This window comes from Panthera onca, chromosome X (genome assembly GCF_046562875.1).
Source record: "Panthera onca isolate mPanOnc1 chromosome X, mPanOnc1 haplotype 2, whole genome shotgun sequence".
In the NCBI taxonomy this organism is placed as follows: domain Eukaryota; kingdom Metazoa; phylum Chordata; class Mammalia; order Carnivora; family Felidae; genus Panthera; species Panthera onca.
This window is the reverse complement of record NC_138357.1, coordinates 59,975,800-59,999,694: the sequence shown is the minus strand read 5'-3', so window position 1 is coordinate 59,999,694 and position 23,895 is coordinate 59,975,800. Positions and strand designations below refer to the sequence as shown.

The window sequence follows — 23,895 nt, the reverse complement described above, 5'->3', positions numbered from 1 at the left end:
TAAGTACCCAAGTATGAGATTGCTGGATTTTAGGGTAGTTCTGTTTTTAATTTTTTGAAGGATGTCCACACTATTTTCCACAGTAGCTGCACCAGTTTGCATTCCTACCAACAGTGCAAAAGGCTTCATTTTTTTCCACATCCTTGCCAACACTTGTTTCTTGTGTTTTTGATTTTAATCACTCTCACAGGTGTGAGGTGATCTCTCATTGTAGTTGTGATTTGCATTTACCTGATGATGACTGATGTTGAGCATCTTTTCATGAATCTGTTGCCATCTAGATATCTTCTCTGGAAAAATGTTCACATCTTCTGCCCATTTTTAAGTGGATTGTTTTTTTTTTGGGGTGTTCAGTTTTATAAGTTCTTTATACATTTTGGAAACTAATTATTTTGTAGATATGTCATTTGCAAATATCTTCTCCCATTTCATAAGTTGCCTTTAGTTTTGTTGATTATTTCTTTTGCTGAATCTTTTTTTTTTGATGTAGCTCCAAACATTCACTTTCATTTTTATTTCCCTTGCCTCAAGAGACATACTTAGTAAGACGTTGCTCTGGCTGATATCAGACACATTACTGCCTGAGCTGTCTTCTAGGATTTTTATGGTTTCAGATCTCACACTTAGGGCTTTAGTCCCTTTTGAATTTATCTTTGTGTATGGTGTAAGAGAGTGGTCCACTTTCATTGTTTTACATGTAGCTGACCAGATTTCCCAACAACATTGTTAAAGAGATTATCTTTTTTTCCATTGGATATTCTTTTCTGCTTTGTTGAAGATTAATTGCCCATATGATTTTAGGTTTATTTCTGGGTTTTCTATTCTGTTCCATCAATCTATGTAGTCTAGTTTTGTGCCAGTTCCATATTGTTTGGATTACTACAGATTCGAAATATAACTTGAAGTCTAGAAGTGTGATACCTCCTGCTTTACTTGGGTTTTTCAAAATTGCTTTTGCTATTTGGTGTCTTATGTGGTTCCATACAAATTTTAGGATTGTTTATTCTAGCTGTGTGAAAAACGCTGTTGGTATTTTGAAAGGGATTGCATTAAAGGTGTAGATCACTTTGAGTAGTATAAACATTTTAACAATTTTTGTTCTTACAATTCACGAGCATGGAATATCCATTTCTTTGTGTTGTCTTCAATTTCTTTCATCAATATCTTAAAGTTTTCAGAGTACAGGTCTTTCACCTCTATGGTTAAGTTATCTTATGGTTTGTGGAGTAATTATAAATGTGATTGCTTTCTTAATTTCTCTTTCTGCTGCTTCATTATAGGTGTACGCTTCATTATAGGTGTATAAAAATGCAACATTTTGGGCACCTGGGTGGTTCAGTTGGTTAAGCATCTGACTCTTGATTTCAGCTCAGGTCATGATCTTGTGGTTTTGAATTCAAGCCCCACATTGGTCTCTGGGCTGATGGTGTGGAGCCTGCTTGGGATTCTCTCTCTTTCCCTCTCTCTGCCTCTTCCATAGTTGTGCATGCTTTTTCTCTCAAAGTAAATAAACTTTAAAAAGAAAGAATTGCAACATTTTTCTGCACAATGATTTTGTACCCTGAGACTTTACTGAATTTGCTTATGAGTTCTAGTAGTGTTTTGGTGGAGTCTTTTGGATTTTCTAAATATAGTATCATGTCATCTGCAAATAGTAACAGTTTTACTTCTTCCTTACCAAATGGATGACTTTTATTTCTTTTTGTTGTGTGATTGCTGTGGCTGGGACTTCCAGTACTATGTTGAAGAAAAGTGGGGAGAGTGGACATCTTCATCTTGTCCCTGGCCTTAGGCGGAAAGCTCTCCGTTTTTCCCCATTGAGTATGATGTTCACTGTGGGTTTTTAATATATGCCCTTTATTCTGTTGAGGTACGTTCTCTCTAGTTCTATGTTGTTGAGGGTTTCTATCATGAATGGATGTTGTACCTTGTCCAATGATTTTTCTGTGTCTACTGAAATGATCATATGGTCCTTATCCTTTCTTATTGATGTGATGTATCATGTTGATGTATTTGTGAATATTGAACACTCTTGTATCCTGGGAATAAATCCCGCTTGATCATGGTGAATGATTTTTTTAATGTATTGTTGGATTCTGTTTGCTAGTATTTTGTTGAGGATTTTTGTTTCTATGTTCATCAAAGATATTGGCCTGTAGCTCTATTTTTTTTGATGGTGTCTTCATCTGATTATGATAACAGGGTGATATTGCTTTAATAGAATGTATTTGGAAGTTTTCTTTCTACTTCTATTTTTTGGAATAGTTTGAGAAGAAGAGGTAATAATTCTTCTTTAAATGTTAGAATTTGCCTATGAAGCCATCTGGTCCTATACTTTTATTTGTTGGGAGTTTTTTGATTACTCATTCAATCTTCTTGCTGGTAATAGGTCTGGTCAAAATTTCTATTTCTTCCTGCTTCAGTTTTTGTAGGTTATATAATTCTAGGAATTTGTCCATTTCTTCTAGATTGCCTAATTTGTTGGCATATAGCGTTTCATAATATTCTCATGAGTTGTCTTTTAAAGAGTCTCATGATGGACAAGACTGTACCAAATCCAAGTTATTATTTCTTGGTTTCACTGATCTATTGTTTCTTTTCTTTTCTTTCTTTTTTGTTTTTCTATATCATTTATTTCTGTTCTAATCTTTATTATTTCCTTCCTTCTGTTGGCTTTAGGCTTCATTTGCTTTTCTTTTTCTAGCTCCTTTATGTGTAAAATTAGGTTGTTTGAGATTTTTCTTGCCTATTTATTTATTTTTATTTAGTTTCATGTTAGTTAACAAACAGTGTAGTCTTGGCTTGATGAGTAAAACCCAGTGATTCATCTCTTACATATGACACAAGTGCTCATCCCAATAAGTGCCCTCCTTAACACCCATCACCCCTTTAACCCATCCCTCTACCCACCTCCCCTACAGAAACCCTCAGTTTGTTCTCTGTATTTAAGAGTCTCTCTTACGGTTTGCCTCCCCCACTGTTTTTATCTTAATTTTCCTTCCCTTCCCCTATGTTCATCTGTTGTGTTTCTCAAATTCCACATATGAGTGAAGTCATATGATAGCTCTCTTTCTCTGACTTATTTCTCTTAGCATAATACACTCTAGTTCCATCCACGTTTTGCAAATGGCAAAGTCATTCCTTTTCATCACAGACTAATGCTCCACATCTTTATCCATTCATTAGTCAATGCACATTTGGGCTTTTTCCATAATTTAGCTATTGTTAATAGCATTGCTATAAATATTGGAGAGCATGTGCTCCTTCGAATCAGCACTTTAGTATCCTTTGGATAAATACCTAGTAGTGCAATTGCTGGGTCATACAGTAGTTCTATTTTAATTTTTTGAGGAACCTTCATACTGTTTTCCAGAGTGGCTTCACCACTTCGCATTTCTGCCAACACTGCAAAAGGGTTCCCCTTTTTCTGCATATCCTTGCCAACATCTGTTGTTTCATGAGTTAATTTTAGCCATTCTGACAGGTGTGAGGTGGTATCTCATTGGGGTTTTGATTGTATTTCCCTGATGATGAGTGATGTTGATCATCTTTTCATGTGTCTATTAGCCATCTGAATGTCTTCTTTGGAAAAGTGTCTATTCTTGCTTCTTAAAGTAGGCCTGTATTGCTACAAATTTCCACTTCAGAACTAACTGATTTTGCTATATCTAAAGGCTTTGGACCACTGCTTTCATTTCTGTTTGTTTCATATACTTTTCATTTCTTCTTTAATTTCTTGGTTGACCCATTGTTTCATAGCATGTTATTTAACCTCAGTGTATTTGTCATCTTTCCAAATTTTTCCTTGTTGTGGATTTCTAGTTTCATAGCATTGTGGTCAGAAAAGATGTAAGGTATGTCTTAAATCTTTTTGAATTTATTGTGGCTAGTTTTGTGGTCCTAATATGTGGTCTATTCTGAAGACTGTCCCATGTGCACTTGAAAAAAAAATGTGTATTCTGCTGTTTTAGTTTGGAATTCGCTGAATGTATCTGTTAAATCCCTCTGGTCCAGTGTGTCATTCAAAGCCACCATTTCCTTTTTTGATTTTCTGTTTGGATGACCTGTCTATCAATATAAGTGGGGTGTTATATTCCCTACTATTATTGTATTACTGTTGATTAGCTACATTATGTTTGTTACAGTTTTATATATTTGGGTGCTATGTTGGGTGCATATATATAATTTTTATATCTTTTTTGTTATATCTTCTATTGTCCCCTTTATTATATATATATATATATATATATATATATATATATAGTCTCTTTTTACAGACATTGTTTTAAAGTCTATTTTGTCTGATATATGTAATGGCACTCCAGCTCTTTTTTGACATCCATTTGCATGATAGATGTTTCCCCATTCCCTCAATTTCAACTTGCAGGTGTTTATAGGTCTGGAATGAGTGTCTTGTAGGCAGAATATGGATAGGTCTTTTTTTTTTTTTTAATCCACTCTGACATCCTATGTCTTTTGACTGGAGTATTTAGTCCATTTACATTCAAACTAATCATTGATATATATGCATTTATTGTCATTTTGTTACTTGTGTGGTTGTTTTATAGTTTTCTTTACCTGATCTTTCTTCTTTCTTTCATAGTCTGTTGGTTTTCTTTAGTGATATACTTGGGTTCTTTCCTCTTTATTTTTTGCACATCTATTACTGTTTTTTTTGATGTGTGGTTACCATTTAGTTTACATATAACAGTTTCTGCATAAAGCAGTCTACATTAAGCTGATGGTTGCTTAAGGTTGAACTCATTCTTTACTCCTACCCCTTTCTCATTTCAGATATTTCCTATCATTTTACATCCTTTTATTTTACAAATCCCTTGACTGATTTTTACACAAACATTTATTTTGATTGCTTTTTTTTTTTTTACCTTGTATGCTCTCACTTACTGTCTTTCCTTTCCATTCAGAGTCCCCTTTAATATTTCTTGTAGGGCTTGTTTAGTGGTCATGAATTCCTTTAGTTTTCGTCTGAGAATCTCTTTATCTCTCTTTCTATTCTGAATGATAGCATTGCTGGAGAGAGCATTCTTGGGTGCAGATGTTTCCCTTTCAGCACTTTGAATATATCATGCCACTCCCTTCTAGCCTGCAAAGTTGCTGCTGAAAAATCTGTCAATAGCCTTATGGGATTTCCCTTGTATGTAACTGTCTTTTTTCTCTTGCAACCTTTAAATTCTTTTTTTATCATTATTTTTCGGCATTTTAACTACCATGTGTCTTGGTGTGGACCTCCTTGTCAACCTGTATTTTCTTTTATTTTTCAACCTCTATTTTCAACTTCCTTTTACTTCAATGTCCCTTGTTCTCTTGTAAATTAAAAATGAGGCATTAGAAAGGATTCTTTTTTTATGCTTTTTGAAACCAATAACTTTATTGGCAGAAACATGAAAAACACCTTCCTTAAGGCAGGAAGAATTAGATTAGATGTTAGAGGCTGTTAATCTTAAAAAGAAACTAATGGGTAAGAATATTTAGCCACTTTCTGGAACTAGCATAATTCAGCCAAATCACTTTCTGTATTTTACTTTTCCACACTAAGTACTATAGGGTTTTCAGGCAAAGAAAATCACAGACACTGCTTTTTAAAATGTGGAATCTAAGAATGTAAAAACTAAAATGACGATGACACTTATGTTTCTCTCAAGTTAAAAATGGATAATGATTCTAAAGTTATAAAACTTATTCAGTTGGGATGAGTCTCCAAAATAATACCCTAATTCAAGTTTCTTCTCTTTAGAAATGCTGTTATTTGTAGAGAAAATAGCCATGGCATGGCCCTCTTAATAGTCTTTCTGCAACATGGAACCTGGTAGTTTAAATAAAAGTGCTCAAGTCAGCTTACATTATATAGCCAAAACTATGTTTCCTGGGACTACTTATATGTAGCTGTTAAAATGTGCCACATAAGCTATTATTTATCTTGCTATTCTGAACAATCTCAATGAAAATAATGAGAATAAGCCTAATATTACAATTTTACTATCACTAATATTAAAATTGCACTATCACTATAATAGCCATTTATGTTTTCTGCCATATTTTAGCACACACTTCAGCAAGCTGGAGATGAAATATACATAATCAAGTATCATTGAATTGAGAACTACCACTGGCTACTTGAAGGGCGACTTGCTAATCCAGAAAACCAACCTATAGAAACCTGATTATTTCAGCATCAATGCAGTAAGTTCAAAGAACTAAGAAACCCAAATTCAAAGGCAATCCATTAGTAAAAGTAAGGTTCCTTTTCCATGTAGCAAAAATGATTGTAGAAGAACACTAAATAAAAGGAAGAGGGACATATGTCCAAACATAATAATCCTCTCCAACTGACACAATCAAATGCCAGGAGTAAGGGGAGGGACTTAAAACAAGAATAAGGCACCAAATGAATTGCCACACATACTGTGACTCCATTCTTGATAACTGGCTTAAATAGAGAAAATCTATTAATATTTTGAAAAAACTGACAATATATTTTTTTAGAAAGCAAAGAGTGGGAAGCAACTATCACTTAATCTGCAAGTAATAATAGCACAGGACTATAGATTTAAAACATTAATGCCCCAGAAAAATAAAATTTAAGAAAAGCTTTCTATAAGCCTAAATTTGTTGGTCTTTTTAACACAATACACTGTCCTTTCAGACATTTTCTTGTGACTATGGAAGAATGGATGTATACACTTAATTGGTATTCAGTTATCAAGAGAAACCTACAGCATTAACCAAATGATAGATATCTAATAACTAACATAACACCTTACACATAAACAGGCATTTAAAATAATCTACTGGATAAATGCATGCAAAATAATATTCAGAACCAATTAAAGCCAATTTCATTACCATCATGCTTTAAAAAGAACTAGTATTGGGGCGTCTGGATGGCTCAGTTGGTTAAGCTTTGGACTTCAGCTCATGTCATGATCTCACGGTTCGTGGGTTCGACCCACGCATTCAGCTCTGTGCTGATAGCTCAGACCCTGGAACCTGCTTCATATTTGTGTCTCCCTCTTTCTCTGCCCCTCGTCCATTCACTCTGTCTCTCTCAAAAAATATATAAAACATTAAAAATTAATAACAAATAAAAAGGACTAGTAGTTCTGCAAATGATAGGTTATTATGAGTTGAACTAAGCATATCAATATCATATACACATTACAAGGTATTTGTGGAACATTTGAGTTTTTAAAAGTTGTTGGTCCTGAGAAACTTAACAGAAGACCAGGAAGGAGGGGAAAGGGGGACAAAAAAGTTACAGAGCGGGAAGGAGGCAAACCATAAGAGACTCTTAAATACTGAGAACAAACTGAGGGTTGATGGGAGGTGGGGGAGAGAGAAAAGTGGGTAATGGGCATTGAAAGGGGCATCTGTTGGGATGAGCACTGGGTGTTGTATGGAAACCAATTTGACAATTAATTATATAATAATAATAAATAAAAACAAAAAATAAAAATAAAATAAAAGTTTGATTCAGTGACAGAGAAGCAGCTTCCCTGGTTATTATTCAGGCAGGTATGTTTACTCTGCTTGGTTGAAATCAAAGCTAATGACTTTAATGGCCTTTAATAGATCCAATGTATGCCTAATGCCAAGGCACTGGCCATCCTGCCAGTATCATATTAGCTACAACATATGCATTAGAAAGTTTACTTTCAAAGAATATGTACATATAGATGTGCAGAGGAATTCACGTGTATACATGGCATATGTACATACATGGCATTCTTTGGTAGTAATTCTTCTTCCTGTAGTAACCTCTTAGAGATATGAAGTCCATGTAATTTCATTAAAATACTACCTTGGGAAACGTGAATAAGTTTAAACTGCCCATTGAGTTATTTATCAGGGTAAAAAAGTACTTTGTTTAGGACACTTAAATTTTAGAGTCATTTTGTTAAAACAATAAGACTTTATTAATCTTGTCAAACATTACAAAGCACAATTGCTTTACTTCTCAAAATAATAAGAAACACATTAATTTCCATCTTATATATGAGGAAACTGAAGATATTTATTTGCTTTTGCACTTTTTCAGATGTTAAGCATATTTGTGTGGATCTATTTTTGGGACCCTATTTTGTTCCATTAATCTATGTATCTATTCTTCCATCAATACAACATTGTCTTAATTACTTGCTGTAATATAGTAAATCTTAACTTTCCATATAGAATAATTCCTTGCATTTAGTCTTCTTTTTCAAAATTGTTTTAGATATTCTAGGTCTTATATAAAAATGTGTATGTCTAGGAAAAACTTCATTGACTTTTGTTGACCTTTATTTTGAGTAGATATGGTTATTAAATTGGCAGATCTGATTTACGTATCTGATATGGTTACCAACAACTAGTCTATATCCTCTCCTTATCTTTAATATTGTCCTTATGGGGGATGGGGGCAACAATGTATAGAGAAAAGAGCATGAAATTATGAAAATTATCTAGGTTCAAATTCCAAATATGCCTCCCACTAATTTGTACGTCTTTTTCTCATCTGTTAAAAAGACGCACCTTTTTCTAACCAAGCTATTTTGAAGAGTGAATAAAACTGAAGAGATCATACATGCTCAATAAATGTCATATCTTTCTCCCTTAAGTTTAGAAACATTTAAAATCGAATGGATTCCACTGTCTTTTAGGTTAAAATGTTGCATTAGGTGTTAGATTACTATATTCCCTCTTAAAGTGTGTGCCCAATCACTTTATAGGAGAGGCAGATAGGTCCTATAGTAAGAATAATTATCTATGGCCTTTGAAATTTTTGTTACAGATGTACTAGGATATTTTATTGAAAACAGAGTCACTATCTCCTTACTTAGCTGGTAAGGTACACAGCTCATTTTAATCTACACATTATAAGGATAAGCAATATCAAAATCAGCTAGAACACTTATATTTTGTCTTTACTCTTATGGGAAAGCATGTTCCTCAAAACTACACAGCAAGAGTATACAAGACAGCTCAAGTACTTCCAATACCCCAGCCATATCTTAAAATAGCAATAAAATGAAACATGCAGAAAAAACAATACAATTCACAGGAAATTTATTTTAGAGCTAATTGCTAGCTTTTTTAATTGATATGCTTTTTGTTATTGTTGGATAATGAGAACTATATCACTAATTATATTTCTACTCTGGCCCAGAACTATGTTTTTTTAATCCTTGGTTGTATACCATAATCATCTGAGGAATGATGCCCAGGCCCCCACCAGACCAGTAAATTATGAATCTCTATGAGTCACTAGCATGGAAAATTATTTTTAAACTCCCAGGTATATATAATATACAGTCAGAGTTGAGAACTACCAGCCCAAGGAAATTCAAAGCCAAATTTGCAATTCAACTATATTTTAAATGTGTAGATGACTCTTACAGCCTACTTACCTGTGTTCTATTTCACTCTCCAACCCCATCTCCATCCTTTCCATACATCTCCTACTTTATGTTTTTCTTTATCCTAAATATCAAACTATTTTGTTATTGGATTGTATTTCCTATAAACCATCTCAAAGACTTTGTGAAATGATGGAAGGTATAAGTAAAATTCTCTCTCAGGTGCATACATACACATGCACACATGCACGCACACACACACACACACACACACACACACACACACACAGTAGGACCTACTTCAAATGTATAGATACAGGTTGAAATCCAGCAGCAAAATCAGTTATATAGAATTCCTCCAGGTAAATTCAGAAAACACTGCTATTATCTACAAAAACCTGATTAAGCTCAACTCTAAATCTCTCTCCCATCCAACTCCCTTCCCACTTCCTATGTAAAAACAAACCAAAAGAAAACAAAATACACAAAGAAAACTATCAGCAAGAATAGTAAATAATCTTTGAAAATAACATGTGTAAACATTGTATAGCAAATTCTGACAAAGTACTAAAAGGCTTTTCTAAATATTCCAAGTGCTTACCAAATCTTCAAAATTGCTGATAAAGACAATGAAAGCATCCACCAATACAGAAATTTTCAAGAAGGTAAAAAACCTTGTATTTCCTTCTCACAATTAGAGATAGAGACTATAAGAGAGGTGGTATTGAAACAACAGTGTGGTCTACAATAGCAACACCACCAAGTCAGTTCTTATTATGCAATGGTAATGATAATGATAAGCTTTCTTGATGAAATAATCAAGGTCAGTAAATACAGAGGTCCTTCCCTGAAGGAACTGACTGGAATATTTCCAGACCAGACCTGATTAAAGGAAAACAGTTTTGGAGGAAACTGGGAGGCACTTGTGGTGGAGAGAGCAGGGCCCTACTGGCCCCTCCCACTTCCTAATCCAAATAAACTTTGTGAAAACACACAAGAAATACAGATGTCCCTATTCCCTTTTCTACATTCCAGAAAGTAGCACCAACCACTATTTTCAGAACAGCCCTCTGCACCCAGGGGCTGCTGACCATTTAAGATGAATATTGATGAAACAAGAATTACAGGTCCAAGACCATTTAAAAAGCATGAAGGGGCGCCTGGGTGGATCAGTCAGTTAGGCATCTGATTTTGGCTCAGGTCTTGATCTCACAGTTCCTAAGTTCCAGCCCTGCACTGGGCTCTGTGCTGACAGCTCAGAGCCTGGAGCCTCGGATTCTGTGTCTCCCTCGCTCTCTGCCCCTCCCCCATTCGTGCTCCATCTCTGTCTCTCAAAAATAAATAAATGTTAAAAAGCATGAAAAACTTTTTAGCTATGAAATAAATGCATTTGTCTGTAGCAGTAAAATTTTTAAGCACAGTAAGAAATCATCAGAGTGGTTTGCTTTTGTTCAAGACAATATGAGAGAAGGGAAAGTTCATTTTAGTTTTCTATCTACCTATGCTGCAAAGATATACTATATTTGTACTAGTCCAGTGGCTAACATAGACACTTATATTGGCTAGAATGCATTAAATATGTATTAAATTAAGGACTATCAAAACACTCCTAATAAGTGTTGTTTTTCATTCTTCCCTCTTATTTCTAATCAGTTGCCAACTTCTGTTTTATCTCTGTAAGTTCTTTCCCCATAAGTCTTCTTTTCTACCCTTTTTGCCCTAATTCAAAAATCTCACTATTACTTCCACTAATACAATAGCCTCCTAGCTGTTATTCCCCACCTTCAGTCTCTCCCTGACTCTGATCTATCCTACACACTACCATCAGTTATTTTTCAAAGCATAGATCTGGTCATGTCACTCATGTCCTTGACATCCTTTATTATATCCCCTTTATAAATTAACATTGAACCCTCAAATCCTTTTAAATCCCCGTGCAAACTGGGACTAACCTACCTTTAGTACATTCCCTACCTCATTTCACACTGTATCTTCATTCTCACATCATAGACTTATATCCTAGCAGTATTAGATTCTTCCTACAAGAACACCCCTATATATTTGCCTCTACTGTCCCCATCCACCAGAAATATGCTCCGTTCATCTCTATCTGTGAAAATATTACCCACTCTCTAATGCCCTGCTCAAATTCCACCTCTTTCACAAGGCATTACCAGATCTATCCCTAAACCACTACCACAACCACCTCATTGTTGATGGTCTTGTGATTTGTATAACAGAAGTTTCCATACATGTCTATCTTGCCCACCCAAATGTAAACCCATGGGAATGGGGTAAGACTTTGTGTGGTATATATTTAGGCATTTCATATTACAGTACTGTGTACTGCACTGCCTTGTATCCTATAAACACTTGATCAACTGAACCAATTCCTACCATGACAAAAGTTCAGAAAGGGGGAAAAAAAATGTCAATGAAATACCTCATTAGCCAGTTATAATAAACTGAATTGTCTCTTATCCTCCCCTAGTGCTCCTAACTTCATATTTTATCCCTGAATCACCCTATCTGTGATTACAAAAGTGATTACTATACTTCAATGAAATATTCAGATATAGGATGAAAGTCTTAAGAAAAACTTCTCATAATAGAGAAAGCTGGGGGCTATGACCACGGCTATCTAAATCCCAAAGGTTTTTTTTTTTCTTTTTGACAGAAAGATGGAGCATTTTATTATTTTTTAATATGAAATTTATTGTCAAATTGGTTTCCATACAACACCCAGTGCTCATCCCCACAGGTGTCCTCCTCAATGCCCATCACCCACTTTCCCCTCCCTCCCACCCCCATCAACCCTCAGTTTATTCTCAGTTTTTAAGAGTCTCTTATGGTTTGGCTCCCTCCCTCTCTAACTTTTTTTTTCCCTTCCCCTCCCCCATGGTCTCTGTTAAGTTTCTCAGAATCCACATAAGAGTGAAAATATATGGTATGTTTATAGCAGCACTTTCAACAATAGCCAAATTATGAAAGATCCTAAATGTCCATCGACTTATGAATGGATAAAGAAATTGTGGTTTATATGTATACAATGGAATACTACTTGATAATGAGAAAGAATGAAATATGGCCTTTTGTAGCAATGTGGATGGAATCGGAGAGTGTTATGCTAAGTGAAATAAGTCATACAGAGAAAGACAAATCCCAAAGTTAATACAGGTGACAATAATTCAGAGTTTAAGGGTGGGGGGAAGAGGAATGATGATGATTGTGGGAAAAGAGAGGGAACCACTGTGTGTGTTAGAGACATACTATTTGCAAAGCAACTTTTATTTATTTTGTTATCCTTAGATCTTTTTTAACAAAAATAGTCATGGTTTAATTTGATGTTAAATTGTATTCACTATCTCTAAAACAACTCCAACCATTTTGTAATGCAAGAGTTATCTTGTCCAAGAAATTCAGCTATACACATTTCTGTTGCTTTCCTACATACCCTCATCTGAACAAAAAATTCAAAGCATCAAAAGGCTTAATACTGCCTAACAGTATTATATGCATAATACTGCCATAACAATTTCAAACAAAATTTGTTGGTAGAGCTGAAATAAGATAGAATTTCTTTTCCCCCCTTCCATGAAACAATTGCACTGTGAAAGACATATGCCCTGATTCTGGTACTGAAAGATATTTTCATTTTTTTGTTGTTGTTGTTTTTGTGATAAGTGTATTAAACCCAGTACTGAATTTTTTAACATAACAAAGCTTGAAGATTTTTTTTCCCATTTGCAAATGAAGAAACATAGTCTCAGAGAGACTAAGTGTTGGGTCACACATCTAGTATGAGTTGGAGGGGAGAATGGAATCCATATTAATAAGCTTCCTAAACCCATGTTCTTTCCTCTGTGACTATAGGGTCTCATTAAATTAAATAAAACTAGCAATTTTTCTCAATCTGCCATATAGGTGCCATTCTGGTTAAATATTTAAAGTCTGTGGCTTTAATCCCAAACTGTTTTTATCAGTGAACTTTATTTCTAAATTAACTTCTTTAAACAAAGCCAGTATTGATAAAGAAATAATATAAAAGTGCCATTTACAGAAATGAATATGGTGGCATAGCAGGAGGACCCTAGGCTCATCTCATCCCATCCCTTGAATACATATAGATGACTATCAAATTATTCTGAATACCAAAGACATCAACCTGAAGACTGATAGAACAAACTCCATAACAAAGGGGAGAGAAGAAGCCACATCCAAAAAGGTAGGAAGTGCAGAGACTTGGTTTGGGGAAGAAATGGATGACAGGTCGTGTAGAAGGAAGGAAGCCATGGTCCCAGAGAAATGTAAGAGAGAGAGAAGCATACAGTGGAACTCATAAAGATAATACTTCCCCAAAACCACTGCCTGGGAAAACGAGAGGAGCTGATTTTCATGAGTTTTGCAAGGAGCAGGGCTTGAAGACTGGAGTTTTAAAGGTCTGAGGCTAGGGTGGATAGAGCCCTGAGGGTACTACCCTACTCCTGAGGAGAGGCAGTCAAACAAATCTAGGGGCAGACAGCATAGAAACAGTGATCTGAGGAATGCCTGGGTAACAAGGGGTAGATTACTGGCTCTTTTTGGATATCCTACATGAGAGATAACATTGACAGGCAAGCCTCTTCAGGGACAGAGGAGCCCTCATGCTCCATTTCCCTCCCAGCCTTAGCATAAACACAGAGCCATCTGCCAAGGGCAGCTCAGCCCCAACACTGGCTGCCTGGTCTGTTTGTTTTGGGTACCACATCCCTGCACTCTGGTGCAACTGCCCTTCCAGGTTAATTCAGCACATCGAAACCCTTCCCAGTGGACTGGCGCAGGCTGCTGCCCACATCACTTCCTTAGAGCCTGGAGTTCTGAAAGTCTCCAGGCTTGGCTGGGAGAGAACCTGGAGGGCACTGCACTGCTCCTGGAGAGAAGGCAGTAAAACAGCCCAGAGGCAGATAGTGATCAGGGAAGGCACCTGGGACACAAAGGAGGGAAACTGTTTGCTCTTCCCAGGGTGCTTCCCTGATGGCAGCAAGCACAGAAATCCCACTTCAGGGACAAAGGAGCTGGCTAGCCCCATTTTCCTCCTCCATATAAAAACAGGACCAACTTCTGCACCACAGTGCCAATACTAGCTGCCTAACCTGATTATGCCAGGTCCCATACCCCTGTACTCTGCAAGTAAGGACTTTCTAGGTCAAGTTTGCCTCTATCCCAGCATGTTGGGCCTCTTCCTGAGAAGACCAGCAGAACTCCCACCCACACCATGTCTCCCAACAGGACAGTTCTGCAAGGCTTCAGTTCTAGTGGAAATAGCATCAGGTTTCATTCAATAAGCAGACCAAAGCACACCTAGTTAAAACTCACCACACTCTAGCCAAGGACCAAACACTGCCCACTGCAGGCAAGGAGAGCCTCTGCAGACAACTGGTATGAAGGATAGAGCAGCCAAAACACAACAGCAGATGCACACAGCACATTCCAGTGAGACTCTCTGAAGTGCCAGGCCCTGAACACTGCATGATCTCTTCTGCAGAAAGCCATTACACTAAGGAATAGGAAACATAACAGGCTTTTCTAACACAAGGAAAAAGACAGAGACTTAGAAAAAAATGCCAAAATGGAGGAATTCATCCCACATGAAACAAGATAAGGTCATGGCAAAAGATCTAAGCAAAACAGATATAAGAAATATGTCAGATGGAGAATTTAAAGCAATAATCATAGAGTTGCCTGAGTGGCTCAGTCAGTTAAGCATCTGACTCCTGATTTGGTTCAGGTCATGATCTCACGGTTTGTGAGATTGAGCCCTGCATCAGGTTCCATGATGTCAGCATGGAGACTGCTTGAGATTCTCTCTCTCTCTCTCTCTCTCTCTCTGCCTGTCCCCTGCTCATTCACTTGCTCTCTCTTGCTCTTTCTCCCTCAAAAATAAATGAACTTTAGAAAAATAAATTAATAAAAATAAAGCAACAATCATAAGGAAACTCGCTAGACTTGAGAAAAGAATGGAAGACTTTGGGGAGCTCCTTACTGCAGAGATAAAAGAGTTAAAAAAATCAGTCAGAAATGAAAAACGCAATAACTGAGGTTCAAAACACACTGGATGCAATGACACAAGGCTGGAAAAAGAAGAGGAATGTATAAGAGATATAGAAAAAAATAATGGCAAATTAATGAAGTTCAACAAAAGAGAGAAAGAATTATGGAACAAGGAGAATTAGGGAACTCAGTGACTCCATCAAACATAATAACATTCATATTATAGGAGTCCTAGAAGAAGAAGAGAAAAGGGGAAAGAAAATTCATTTGAGGAAATAATAGGTGAAAACTTCCCTAACATGGGGAAGGAAACATATATCCAGATACAGGAGGCACAAATAACTCTCATCAAAATCAACAAAAGCAGGACAACACCAAGACAGTGTAATTAAATTTGCAAAATATAGCACAAAATTAAAAAAATCTTAAAAGCAGCAAGACAAAAGAAGTACCTAATTTACAAGGAAACATCCATAAAGCTAGCTACGGATCTGTCAACAGAAACTTGGCAAGCCAGAAGGGAGTGGCATGATATATTCAAAGTGCTGAATGGGAAAAATCTGCAGCCAAGAATACTCTATCCAGCAAGACTATCATTCACAATAGAAGGAAAGATAAAGAGTTTCCCAGACAAACAAAAATGAAAGGAGTTCATGACCACTAAAGTAGCACTGCAAAACATATTACAGGGGACTCTTTGAGTGGAAAAGAAAGACCAGAAGTGACAAAGGCAAGAAAAAAAAAAGCAGAAAATCTGCAGAAACAATGATAAAATGGGCACTAAAATGGCACTAAATACATATCTATCAATAATCACTCTGAATGTAAATGGAATAAATGCTCCAATCAAAAAATATAGGGTGTCAGACAGATTAAAAAGAAACAATTCCCATCAATATGTTGCCTACAAGAAATCCATTTTAGAACTAAAGGTACCTGCAGATTCAAAGTGAGAGGATGAAGAAATATTTATCATGCAAACAAAGTCAAAAGTCAGAGGAGCAATACTTACATCAGACAAATGAAATTTTAAACCAAAGACTGTAACAAGAGATGAAGAGCACTATATCATCATATATCCAGCAAGATCAAACAAATGTAAACATTTATGCCCCTAATAGGAAAGCACCCAAATATATGCAATAATTAATAATAAAATTAAAGGAAATCATTGACAATAATATAATAACAGTAGCAGATTTTACATCCCACTTACATCAAAGGACAGATCATCTAAGCATAAAATCAACAGGGAAACAATGCTTTTAAAAGGCACATTGGACCAGATGGACTTAACAGATATATTCAGAACACTCTACCCTATAGCAACACAATTCACATTATCTTCAAGTGCACATGGGAATTCTCTAGAAAAAAAAATCACACACTAGATCACAAATTAGGCCCCAACAAGTACAAAAAGAGTTAGATCGTACCATGCATATTTTCTATCCACAACACTATGAAACTTGATGTCAACTAGAAGAAAAAAAATTGGAAAGACCACAAACACAAAGAGGTTGAAGAACATGCTACTAAACAATGGTTGGGGCAACCAGGAAATCAAAGAAGAAATGAAAACATACATGAAAACAAATGAAAATGAAAAAACAATGGTCTAAAACCTTTCAGATGCAGCAAAAACAGTCATAAGAAGGTAGTATATAGCAATACAGGCCTATATCCAGAAGCGAGAAAAATCTCAAATAAACAACCTAACCTTACACCTAAGGGAGCTTGAAAAAGAACAATGAACGAATCCTAAAGCCATCAGAAGAAGAGAAATAATAAAGATTAGACAAGAAATGGAGGAAAAACTTCCAAATTCATTCTCTCAGGCCAACATTACCCTGATACCAAAACCAGACAAAGACACCACTAAAAAAGAGAACTACAGGCCAACATCCCTGATGCACATGGATGCAAAAATTCTCAATAAAATAGTAGCAAATTAAATCCAACAGTACATTAAAAGAATCATTCTCCACAATCAAGTAGGATTTATTCCTGGGCTACAAGGTGGTTCGATATTTGCAAATCAATCAACATGACGCTACAATAATAAAAGAAAGGATTAGAACCATATGATCTTTGCAATAGATGCAGAAAAAGCATTTGACAAAGTGCAACATCCATTCATAATAAAAACCCTCAACAAGGGCTAGAGGAAACATACCTCAACATAATAAGGGCCGTATACAAAAAACGCACTCTTCATATCATCTTCAATGGGCAAAAACTGAGAGCTCTTCCTCTTCAGTCAGGAAAAATACAAGGATGTCCACTCTCACCACTGTTATTTAACACGGCACTACTAGTCTTAGCCACAGCAATCAGACAGCAAAAAGGAATAAAAGGCATCCAAATCAATAAAGAAGAAGTCAAACTTTCACTATTTGTAGATGACATGATACTTTATGTAGAAAACCTGAAAGACTCCCCTCAAAAAACTGCTAGAACTGACATACAAATTTAGTAAAGTCACAGGATACAAAATGAACATACAGAAATCCCATTTACAATTGCACAAAAAACAATAAGATACCTAGGAATAAACCTAACCAAAGAAGTAAAAGACCTGTACTCTGAAATCTATAAAACACTGATTAAAGAAATTGAAGATAAGACAACAAATGGAAAAACATCCCATGCTCATGGACTGGAAGAACAAATATTGTTAAAATGTCTATATCACCAACGCAATCTATATATTTAGTGCAATCCCTATCAAAATACCCCCAGTATTTTTCACAGAACTAGAACAAACAATCCTAAAATTTGTACAGAAACACAAAAGACCACAAATTGCCAAAGCAACACTGAAAAAGAAAAGCAAAGCTGGAGGCATCACAATTCCAGATTTCAAGTCATATTACAAAGCTGTAGTGATCAAGAGAGTATGGTACTGACACAAAAAGAGACACTTAGATAATGGAATAGAATAGAAAACCCAGAAATGAACCCACAACTATATAGTCAACTAATCTTTGACAAAGCAGAAAAGAATATCCAATTGGGAAAAAAAAGGCTCTTCAACAAATGCTGTTGGAAATACTATAGGCATGCAAAAGAACGAAAAGACTGAAACTGGACCACTTTCTTACACAATACACAAAAATAAATTCAAAATGGATGAAAGACCTAAATGTGAAAGAGGAAACCATCAATACACTAGAGGCGAACATAGACCGCAATCTCTTTGACATCAGCCATAGCAACTTTTTACTAGACACATCTCTGAAGGCAAGGAACAAAAGAAAAAGATATTGGGACTTCATAAAAATAAAAACCTGCTGCACAGCAAAGGAAATAATCAACAAAACTAAAAGGCAACCTACTGAATGGGAGAATATATTTGCAAATGGAGTATCTGATAAAGGGTTAGTATCCAAAATATATAAAGAACTTATAAAACTCAACATCTAAAAAACAAAGAATCCAATTAACAAACAGGCAGAAGACATGAATAGACATTTTTTTTTTCCAAAGAAGTCAGACAGATGGACAACAGCCCCATGCAAAGGCTCATTATCACACATCATCAGGGAAATACAAATCAAAACTACAACGATTTATCACCACATACCAGTCAGAATGGCTAAAATTAACAACACAGGAAAGCACAGGTGTTGGTGAGTCTGCAGAGGAAGGGGAACCCTCTTACACTGTTGGGGGAATGCAAATTTGTATGGCCACTCTGGAAATCAATATGGAGGTTCCTCAAAACTTTTAAAATTGAACCACCCTAGATTCAGCAATTGCACTACTAGGTATTTACCCTAAGGATACAAAAATACTGATTAGAAGGGATACATGTACCGGGATGTTTACAGAAGTATCATCAACAATACCCAATTTATGGAAAGAGTCCAAATGACCGTCAAATGATGAATGGATAAAAGTGGTATATATAATGGAATATTACTCAGCTATAAAAAAGAATGAAATCTTGCCATTTGCAAGGACCTGGATGAGCTAGAGAGTATTATGCTAAGTGAAATATGTTAGAGAAAGACAAATATCATCTGATTTCACTCATATGTGGGATTTAAGAGACAAAACAAATGCATATGGAGGGAAAAAAAGATAGGAAAACCAAGAAACGGACTCTTAACTATAGAAAACAAACTGATGGTTACCAGAGGTAGGGTGTGTGGGGTGATGGGTTAAATAGGTGATGGGGATTAAGGAGGGTACTTATGATGAGCACTGGGTGCTATATGTGAGTGTTTAATCACCAAATTCTACTCCTGAAAATAATATTACACTGTATGATCTTAGGATGAGGAGTTCAAGCCCCACATTGGGTTAGAGATTACTTAAATAAATAAACTTTCAAAATAATATGCAATTTGAAAGCTATAATCAATTCCTCCATCACGAAGCAAGCACTGTCTCACCAAAAACAACCAACCAACCAACCAACTAAATGTACACTGTAATGTATATTGCACTAAGTCATGAAAAGTTAACTTTACTAAACCAGGCTGTTCTTTATGACCCTTACCCAGGAATGTTCAATACCCATCAGACCTCAAGTAACACCTTTTCCTTCATCCAGACAAAAATCCAGGCAAGAGCTAAAATTATGGCTTTCTAGAGGGTGATGCCCTTTGAAATTCCTATTCCTAGTATACCTAATTAAGACAGTCACTGTAAGAGCTCTCACAACCAAAGCCTCTTGCTTATCCTATTTCCACTCTCCCAAAAACCTTCTCAGAAACCAACAGAGCCCATATTTTCCCTTTTCAGGCCCATTTTCCGCCTCTCACTGGAACCAAGCTAGTTCTTATTTAAAATGTCCAACACATTTCCTCACAGGACAATTTTACAAACAGTGGTTAGTTCTTCATCATTATCCCTCACTATTGTGCACTGGTCTAAAAATGTAACTATTAATAAGTTTTTCCTGTAGGAAAGCATGTTCAGAATCTCAAACAAGCAATCCTCACACTTTTGAATGTTAATTCAGAGGTTAACAATTGCCCATGAAATAAGACAAGTAAAAGATAGATGCTGAAAAAGACTCCACAGTATATGATAGTGCATATAATCTTTAATTTTACCAGGATACAACACACAAAAAAACTGACAGAAATAACTCCTTTGAAATTAAAGTTAACACATTCTCACTCACATTTTCTTTAAGGATCCCAACACATTTTCAAAAAACATATTCCACAATTAAAGCATCCTTAGTCCTAAAAACTATCATGACTGGGGCTGCAAAGCTCACACTGAAGGGTTAATATTTCTAAAGTCAACATCAACAAAGAAGAAATTAAAATAAATATAAAGTCTGGGAGGTAAAATTGTTTCCTTCTTATCAAAAGAACACTATTATAAACAACAACAACAACAACAACAAAAAAGCTCTTTTACATACTAAACATGTCTGTTCAGATATAGCACTTAGGTTTCACCTAGAATATTTTTAAGTCACTTGAAGAATTAAATCGAAAAAAATCAAACTTTTCTAGACAAAGGAGGCAAAAATGCTATCTTCACCACAGTATCTTCACCTTTTGTTTTACTTCAGAGGGTTTAACAATTTCCACTTAAGTATTTTCCAAACTGCAGAGTTAGAGAGACCCATTGTTAAATCTCTATAATAACCTAAAACATACTGCAAAGAACAAAAATACCATATATGGTAATTATGATTTAAAACAGTTCTGCATGCAAATGTAACAAAAATAATAAAATAGTAGGCATGCAAAAGGCTCTCCATCTCCCACCCCATCCTTATCTACAAGCATTTAACTGTTTTTATAAACATGATACCTGGGACTATAAGTCAACTGATTACATTAGTGAATAAAATAAAATTCCTCTCCCTTTTAATGGTCTTGCTAGAAAATTCTTGAAGTACGAATCAGTTCCAAGAAGAAATGAACCCTTTTTCATTTATCCTGTTCTTAAGAGATGTAGACTATTAAAATGCATTTTGGAACTGCTTAATTTACTTGTAAAATATGTACTATAATGGAGAAGGTTCAACTTTAGACTCCTGAATTCATTTCTGTTACACATTTCTTGTTAAATGTTATCCTGGCACGTAATTTTAACCCCAATTTGTTGGAAATTTGAAAAAGATAAAAGAACGAGTTAAACAGAGAACAGTCCAAAGTGTATTTTTAAGGATGGAGCAAGTATTTGAAGACAAATTTGCATCTTGAGATGCGGAGGACTGCGATTGCCAGTGCTACCTCAAAATATCCTATTGTGAATCAATACTTGGCATTCACATATTTTTATGAGGTCTATTGTGGCCTCTACTGGAGTACTATGCTGCCAATCCATTAAGTTATCATCAAAGGATCCAATTTTCTATCCCCAAAGTCTCATTTTTAGTGTTTAAATGTTGCCCGCTTCTAACAACACCAACAAACAGCAATAACACTGCTTTTACAGAGTACCTGTGCACATCTAAGTGTTCACTACATAGCTGACCTAAGTCCAACCAGAACAGTTTCAGAAGAGCCAGAACAGAGAAAAATCAAAATATCCTGGTTGAACCTAGCAGTCTTCCAAAGATTCCTCTTAATAAGGGCTGGGGTTTCCTTTGCGTTTTCTTTTAAAGACTAACAGGGCAGAGACAGCATTTGGGGAAAGAAGGGCAGGAGGAAGAGGGTGGTGGAACTGAGGGACCACAGAACATCACCTTAATGTAAATAAAGAAACCTGGCTGCCAGTTAATCTCTACTTGGGTTGTTACAAAAACCACAACATGCCACGGAGAATCCAGCAACCTAAGTAAGGAGCACACATCCCTATAAGCAAAGGTCCCCAGAGTTAGTCTGACACCTAGGTATGTTTTTCTTGCGCTGGATTCCTAAAGCACACGGGGTTCTACAGCTAACTGGAATCAGCAGCTGTCCCCGAAAGTGGTCCCAACCAGCAAACCCGGCGCAGCAGAGAAAGAGGAATGCACAGAGCCAGGCGCGGCACCAGGGGGGTTCCCTAGTCCCATTTCAGGTCGCAAAGAGAAGAAACTTAGTCACAACTCCAGCGTGGTTCGTGCAGCAGGAGGTCCTTCTGAGAAGGAGCCCAGGCCCGGGCTGCTCTCACTCCCCACGCCCTAGACCGCCGTCTCCAGGGAATGCACAGTTGGGGCAGCGCGTGCTTCACCATCCTGCAGCCTCAAGGGATCTTGCCTGGGCACCCCGCTCCCTAGCCCTATGTCCCTTCTCTCTCAGGCCTCCAGCCAGCGTCCTGTGGAAAGGAGGGGGTTGGCTCCAGTCCTTGGCCACCATACTAACCTCGCCGCTGCTTGCGCCGCCTCCGAACACCTCCATTTCTTGGTTCCAAAGCTCCTCCTGAGGAGTGAACGGTAGCATTGCCCCTTCAGGAGCACTTGAACAGGAGCTGCCAACCGCTGGAGCGACCGCGCATCCCGTCGTTTGAGCTTGCCTGCCGCCGCCAGCACCCACGGAACCCTCAGACCCTGCTCCAGCCACCGCTGCCCTCGCTGCAGCGTCCGCTCACAGGCTGCGAGCTGAGGATCGCCGCCGCAGGCAGCTGCCCCAATAGACAAGAAAACTCTGCTGCCTCACGGAGAGCTCCACTCGACTGGTGCTCAGCACTGCCGCCGCCGCGACTGTCGCTTGGCGTTGACTCTGTCCCCCACCCCTCTTCCTAGGGCCCCCTCCCCATCCCCAGCTCTGTCAATATGGCGGCAGCGGTGGCGTTACCTGTGCAGCGCTTGGAAACCACCCCCACCTACCCACAGTGGCAGCACAGTAGCGTCACCCGAACGTCAATGGAGATTCCCCAGCCTGGGGTGATGAGTGGGTGGGAAAGAAAGGAGGGGGTGGATACGGAGGACAGCGTGGTTGGGGGTGGGTAAGAGGGAAGACGAACGCGCCGGGTGTAGAGGCGGGAGAAGAGTAGTAAAAGCCACTGCTAACGCTTCAGTAAACCTGCCCACTACAGGGAGCATGCGCGTCGCTGTTCACACAGGCTCGGCAGGCCCTCTCAAGTCTATGAAGCTCGCTTGCCGGCGGGAGGATTCCCAAAATGAATGCTGGGACTGGGAGATGATCCTGAGTATTGGAGGAGTCGGTGTCAGGGGAGGACTCCAGGAATATCTGCTTGCAGGGCTCACAAAAGCAGGTGTCCTATACACCAAACCACATCCATTTTTGTATAGTGACGAATACTACAGCGGGGGTTTTAGTCCAGTATTGGACTTCTAGAAGCTGGATGCAGAAAGAAAATTCATCAAAAATAAATTAGTATACCTGCGCTCCCTATCTCCTCCACCCCCTGCTCTTGTCCCTCTCACAGCATTTCCTCTGGTATTGATGACAGTATTGATGACACGCAGTGTTTCTAGTGTTCACATACAGATGCACATAAATACACCACTTACTGGATTCTACCTGTCGTATTGAAGACAAAGTAATCGAAGCTAACCTCACCACCCCCCCCAACACACACACACACACACACACACACACACACACACCCCGCTTAGAAGGTATTGGACCTGTAGTGAAAGTAATAATCA

General features: G+C 37.3%; 1 protein-coding gene across 1 annotated transcript in view; it reads right to left on the bottom strand.

Annotated features, from left to right (window-relative positions):
* The window catches only part of RPS6KA6 (ribosomal protein S6 kinase A6), a 223,561-nt gene extending 200,268 nt beyond the window's left edge, over nucleotides 1–23,293 (bottom strand). The window contains exon 1 of the mRNA XM_081794171.1: nucleotides 22,646–23,293. Within this exon, the coding sequence (XP_081650297.1) occupies nucleotides 22,646–22,723 (78 nt within the window). The 5' untranslated portion in view covers nucleotides 22,724–23,293. The remainder of the gene's footprint in view (nucleotides 1–22,645) is intronic.
* Between the last annotated feature and the right edge of the window lie 602 nt (nucleotides 23,294–23,895).